The sequence below is a fragment of the Piliocolobus tephrosceles genome, chromosome 16 (genome assembly GCF_002776525.5).
Source record: "Piliocolobus tephrosceles isolate RC106 chromosome 16, ASM277652v3, whole genome shotgun sequence".
In the NCBI taxonomy this organism is placed as follows: Eukaryota; Metazoa; Chordata; class Mammalia; order Primates; family Cercopithecidae; genus Piliocolobus; species Piliocolobus tephrosceles.
This window is the reverse complement of record NC_045449.1, coordinates 58266233-58272916: the sequence shown is the minus strand read 5'-3', so window position 1 is coordinate 58272916 and position 6684 is coordinate 58266233. Positions and strand designations below refer to the sequence as shown.

The following is a 6684-nucleotide window of genomic DNA, read 5'->3' as shown; positions in this document are numbered from 1 at the left end:
AAAAAAAAAAAAAAAAAAAATACAAAAAACTAGCCGGGCGAGGTAGTGGGCGCCTGTAGTCCCAGCTACTCCGGGAGGCTGAGGTAGGAGAATGGCGTGAACCCGGGAGGCGGAGCTTGCAGTGAGCTGAGATCTGGCCACTGCACTCCAGCCTGGGGGACAGAGCAAGACTCCATCTCAAAAAAAATAAAATAAAAATAAAAATAAAAAATAAACAAGAAGTTATTGAAGCTGGGTGTGGTGGTTCACGCCTATAATCCTAGCACTTTGGAAGGCTGTGGTGGGAGGATCACTTGAGGTCAGGAGTTCGAGAACAGCCTGGGCAAAATAGAGAGGCTTCATCTCTAATTTTTAGAAAGCAAAACAGAACAAACAAAACATAGCTGGGACCAGTGGATGGCTTGGGTGGAAGACAGATTAAGACTCTTCAAAATGCTTTTAAAAATACAATAAACTCTTCTCCCACTCTTTGATCTGGACAATTAACATTTTCTCAGTCTTATATAAACTCAATTTTTTTTTTTTTTTTTTGAGACAGAGTCTCACTCTGTTGCCCAGGCTGGAGTGCAGTGGCATGATCTTGACTTACCACAGCCTCGACCTTCCAGGCTCAACTGATCTTCCTGCCCCAGCCTCCTGAGTAGCTGGGACTATAGGCACACGTTACCATGCCCAGCTAATTTTTGTAGTTTTGGTAGAGACAGGGTTTCACCATGTTGGCCAGGCTGGTCTCGAATTCCTGACCTCAAGTGACTGCCTGCCTCAGCCTCCCACAGTGCCGGGATTACAGGTGTGAGTCATTGTGCCCCGCCATATAAACTCAACTTTAAGACAAGACCTAAACTACCTTTCCAACCAAATAGCCAACCCTAAGTTTTTTCTAATATAGGAATGCTAGAGCGTTTGTGGCCAGTAAACATGAAAAAAGATGCTCAACTTCACAAGTGATGAGGCAACTGCAAATTAAAACAACACTGAGATATCATTTTCCACTCATCAGATTGGCACAAATTTTAAAAACGATTGGCCAGGCACAGTGGCTCACGCCTGTAATCCCAGCAATCTGGGAGGCCGAGGCAGGCAGATCTCTTGAGTCCAAGAGTTCGAGACCAGCCTGGGCAAATGGTGAAACGCTGCCTCTACTAAAAATACAAAAATTAGCTGGGCAGGGTGGCACACACCTGTATGGCACTACTTGGGAGGCAGCGGAAGCGGGAGGATCAATTGAGCTTGGAAGGTCAAGGCTGCAGAAAGCTGAGATCGCACCACTGCATTCCAGTCTGGGTGACAGAGCAGAGACTCTGTCTCAAAGAAAGAAAGAAAAAAAACCCTAAATAAAATTAAAAAGTAAAAGTGATGATATCCACCATTGGGGAGTTGGTGGAGAAACTCATCCACCGTTGGTGATGGATAGGATACGATCAGCCTTGTTGGGAGGGCAACTTAGCAGGGTCTGTAACAATTTAAATGTGTATGCCCTCTGACCTTGCAATTTCAATTCTAGAATTTCATTCTACAGAGATGCTTTCAAGCTCTCAAGCATCCATAAAGGATGTTTTGTACAAGGATGTTTACTGTAGCATTGTTTATATTGCCCCCAAAAAGTGGAACAATAAATAAGGATGGTTGAAAGAATCATGAATCATGGCTGAGTCTTAAAATACCATGCAGCTGTTGAGAAAGAGGAACTGAGGCCAGGTGTAGTAGCTCACGCCTGTAACCCCAGCACTTTGGGAGGCCGAGGCGGGAGGATCACGAGGTCAAGAGTTCAAGAACAGCTTGGCCAACATGGTGAAACCCCGTCTCTACCAAAAAAACAATACAAAAATTAGTCAGGCATGGTGGCACCTGTAATCCTAGCTACTCGGGAGGCTGAGGCAGGAGGATCCCTTGAAACCAGGAGGCGCAGGTCACAGTGAGCTGAGATTGCGCCACTGTACTCCAGCCTGGGCAACAAGGTGAAACTCCATCTCAAACAAACAAACAAATAAACAAACAAAAGAAAGAAAAAAATGAGCTAAATTGATATCTACTACTTAGAAAAGATGTCTATAATATATTAAGTTAAAAGAAAGTCACAGACAAGTTTATTTACTATGATACCGAATACAAAATGACTGTTGACAGCAGTTGCTTCTGAAAGTAGGAAGGGGAGAAGGATTGGAGGAGGATTGTAATGGAACTTTTACATTTTATACAGTAACAACAACCACTTTGACTATCACTTATGGATGGTTTACCATATGCCTGGCACTGTGACGAGAAGCAGGGATTGTCTCATTTGATCTGCACACTAGCCTACCAGGTAGGTGCTTTTATTAGCCCACTTCACAGATGAAAGAAATTATGGTGTCTCATGCCTGTAATCCTAGCACTTTGGGAGTCTGAGGAGGACGGATCGTGGGGTCAGGAGATCGAGACCATCCTAGCTAACAAGGTGAAACCCCATCTCTACTAAAAATATAAAAAATTAGCCGGGCTTGGTGACATATGCCTATAGTCCCAGCTACTCGGGAGGCTGAGGCAGGAGAATCGCTTGAACCCAGGAGGCAGAGGTTGCAGTGAGCCGAGATCGCGCCACTGACTCCAGCCTGGGCAACAGAGCAAGACTCTGTCTAAAAAAAAAAAAAAAATAGAAATTAAGGTCAAAGCCATTATGTCATGAGCTCAGGCTGCTGGCTGGTAACTAGCAGAACCAGCGTTAGACCACTTCCCCATGTATATTTCTGGTGTTGCTGGAATTATTTCACAATAATTCTGTGGGCTTTTTTTTTTTTTTTTTTTTAAGAAACAAGGTCTCACTATGTTGTTCAGGCTGGCTTCGAACTCCTGAGCTCAAGCAATCCTACCCCATTAGCCTCCCAAAGTGCTGGGATTACAGGCCTGAGGCACCATGCCTAGCCTGTGTGTTGGCTTTCCAGTTAAAACACAACAACCATAAAACAATAACAAGGAAAGTTAGAAAACTTTCATTGTGAAAACAATTTCAATATTTTGTCACTGAGTCCCAGGAAAAAACGTTGCAATCCCCTCCCAAAAATCATTTTATTTTAAGTAATAGATAATTGAAAAGACCATTCTTTGGTTGTTCATAAAAGTTCAGAAACACTTTCGAATGGACACTCATGTTGCAATCAGACTGTCTCACCACTTCAATGAAAATGGTTTCAGTAAGAAAGAAGTAAGTGAAACTTACCATTTGTTTTCATTGCCTCACAATCCAATACAGCTTTTCTACCTGAAAGACAGAAAAGGAACACAATTAAGCTCACTTTCCACATGATGCGTTGGCTTAGAGGTTCGAGCCTCAAAATAATAAGGGGAGCTTACATGTGACAGAAGAAAATATGCTCCAGAAAAGGAGCCTGTTCAAATGTCTCCACATTCTCCCAGATGAAGTCCAAGATGGGGTCAGAAGGCATAGTAGCACCACAGCAGTGAGTCACTCGGAGAACTTCCTCTTTTGTTTGGCCAAGTTAAGAAAGTCAGAGGGTTTAGATGAGCTTTGCATAGTATGACTGGTTCGTTCGACCAATCTGTTTCCCTCTATGAGTTCCCGTAAGAAGAGCGATATTTGGTAGACTGTCACCCGCCCCCCACACCCCCTGCCACCCAGTCCCACGCTGGCTGGGAAAGAGAAAAGGAGGTAAATCTGACTGTTATATTGTCTATGTAAACCCACCTGATCTCCTTGCTCTGGACTCAGGCTATGCCAAAAGGAGTTTAGTGGAAGTTCGGTTTAGTCTTTGGAAGCAAACTGACTGTCTTAAGCAGATAATACAAATATTGTATCAAAAATGCCTGCTTTTTTTTTTTTTTTTTTTTTGAAACTGGCCTCACTCCATCACCCAGGTTGGAGTGGAGTGCTGTGATCATAGCTCATTGCTGCCTCAAATTCCTGGGCTCAGGTGATCCTCCCACTTCAGCCTCCTGAGTAGCTGGGCCCACAGGTGTGCACCACTATGCCTGGCTAATCATTTTTATTTGTAGAGACAGGGGTCTAGTTGCCCAGGCTGGTGTTAAACTCCTGAGCTCAAGTGATCCTCCCACCTGAGCCTCCCAAAGTGCCGGGATTACAGGTGTGAGCTACTGTGCCCAGCCAAAAATGCCTGCTTTCGTTAAATGTTGATTCCTAGACCCCACTCCAGACCGAACGGGTTTGAAGTCTGGGACTCTGATTTTTTTTTTTTTTTTTTAAACAAGGGCCCCAAGCAATTCTTACACACAGTGAAGTCTGAGAAATATTTGTACAAGATGCTGCTGCCTCGGTGATTTCTGAATCAAGGGAGCCTTGCGGACTTGTTATTACGGCGAGCCCTCCAGTGTCAGGAGATCTGAGGTAGGAGTTAACTTAGATCAGCCTTTAAAACAAAACATGCAGGCCAGGTGCGGTGGCTCATGCCTGTAATTCTAGCACTTTGGGAGGCCGAGGCGGACGGATCACCTGAGATCAGGAGTTTGAGACTAGCCTGGCCAACACCACAAAACCCCATCTCTAGTAAAAATACAAAAAAATTAGCTGGGCATGGTGGCGTGTGCCTATAATCCCAGCTACTTGGGGGGCTGAGGCAGGAGAATCGCTTGAACCCGGGAGGTGGGGGTTGCAGTGAGCCGAGATTGCACCACTGCACTCCAGCCTGGGTGATAGAGTGAAACTCCATCTCAAAAAAAAAAAAAAAAAAAAAAAAAAAAAGTCAATTGAAATAGGATGTGCAGAGCCACTTCTTGATGGAGTGGAGATCACCAAAAGGGTAGAAAGGTATGACTATGGGGCTAGGTGGGCAAGACAGCTGATCAACACATGCAAGAATTGACAGGTCCACCAAGAGAGGAAGCAAGGAGCTGAATGGCAGGGGTGGCCTTGAGCTGGAACATTCGTCTCTGTGCCTTAGGTCCCAAGGTGTAACCAAATCCCTCCTTATTGACTTAGGGTCACCTAGCTAGGGGGTTTGACAGAGTCTCACTCTGTCTCCCAAGCTGGAGTGCAGTGGTACCATCTTGGCTCACTGCAACCTCCACTTCCCAGAATCAAACTATCCTTCCACCTCAGCCTCTCTAGTAGCTGGGACCACAGGCACAAACCACCATACACTACTAGGTTTTTAACTTTTTGTAGAGACGAAGTCTCACTATATTGCCCAGGCTGGTTTGGAACTCCTGGGCTCAAGCGATCCTCGTGAGTGTGGCCTCCCAAAGTACTGGGATTACAGGCATGAGCCACCATGTCCAACCCTTACTACAACAGCTTTACAGCACTTTGTAAAAGTTTGCATGGGTGAACTGTCAGACACATGTGCAAAATTCCATCAACTTTTTCTTTTCTTCACATCTGCAATGTTTTTCATCAGCATCCTGTCACTTTTCAGCTACCACTGCTGGCCAGCTGGAAAAGAGCAGACAACCATAGGATCATTCCCCGCATCCACATTTCCTTTCTCTCTTTTTTTTTTTTCTTTTTTGAGATGGAGTCTCTCTCTGTTGCCCAGGCTGGAGTGCAGTGGCCCTATCTTGGCTCACTGCAACCTTCACCTCCTGGGTTCAAGGGATTCTCCTGCCTCGGCCTTCCAAGTAACTGGGATTACAAGTGTGTGCCACCATGCCCGGCCAATTTTTTGTATTTTTAGTAAAGACAGGGTTTCACCATGTTAGCCAGGATGGTCTCGATTTCCCGACCTCGTGATCCGCCCACCTTGGCCTCCCAAAGTGCTGGGATTACAGGTGTGAGCCACGGCGCCCGGCCCGTTTTTTTTTTTTTTTTTCTTTTCTGAGATAGGATCTTTCAAAAGTGCAGTTCTGAATGAAGGGAGCCTTGGGGTCTTGCTATTATGGTGAGCTCTGCAGTGCCAGGAGAACTGAGGTAGGAGTAAACTTAGATCAGCCTTTGAAATAGAATGTGTGAGGCCGGGTGCAGTGGCTCATGCCTGTAATCCCAGCACTTTGGGAGACTAAGGTGGGTGGATCACTTGAGATCAGGAATTTGAGACCAGCCTGGTCAACACAGCGAAACCTTGTCTCTAGTAAAAATTTAAAAAATTAGCTGGGCGTGGTGGCAAGTGCCTGTAATCCCAGCCACTTGGGAACCTGGGAACCGGAGGTTGCAGTGGCCTGAGATCGTGCTACTGCAGCTATTAAATACTAGAAGTTGCCTATATATATATATATTTTTTTTTTTTTTTTCATTGCCAGACGTGTCTGCAGTTTGTACTGGATCTGATAGAGAAACCATTTCCATGGGTCTATATGAAAATGTGGAGCCGGGGGTGGTGGCTCACTGGTAATCTCAGCACTTTGGGAGTGCCACTGCACTCCAGCCTGGGCGACAGAGCGAGACTCCGTTTCAAAAAAGAAAAAAAAAGATTTTTTTTAATGGTGATACAGAAGAACATTTCATGATGTGGTAAGAGAACCACAATATACTTAAGAAAAGAGAAAAGCTATTATTAACAGTTGTAATAACATAAATCATTTTTCTAAATAAGAAAGTGCATGATTTATATTCATAGAAAAACTATCTGGAGTCCAGGCACAGTGGCTCATGCCTGTATTCCCAGCACTTTGGGAGACTAAGATAGGTGGATCACTTGAGCCCAGGAGTTTGAGATCAGCCTGAGCAACGTAAAGAGACCTTGTCTCTAAATTAAAAAAGAAAAAAAAAAAAAAGAAAAAAAAAAAAAAAAAAAAAAA

At 44.6% G+C, this 6684-nt stretch overlaps 1 protein-coding gene across 11 annotated transcripts in view; it reads right to left on the bottom strand.

Annotated features, from left to right (window-relative positions):
- The window catches only part of MILR1 (mast cell immunoglobulin like receptor 1), a 28462-nt gene extending 24927 nt beyond the window's left edge, over positions 1–3535 (bottom strand). For all 11 annotated transcript variants that reach the window (XR_002731585.1, XM_023212044.1, XM_023212046.1 and 8 more), the window contains exons 1-2: positions 3331–3535; positions 3197–3238 (exon numbers count right to left, since the gene is read on the bottom strand). Coding sequence is in view for 10 of the 11 variants with exons in the window: in XM_023212044.1 (XP_023067812.1) it covers positions 3197–3238; positions 3331–3385 (97 nt within the window). In the remaining variant the exon portion in view is untranslated. The remainder of the gene's footprint in view (positions 1–3196; positions 3239–3330) is intronic.
- Positions 3536–6684: the final 3149 nt, after the last annotated feature.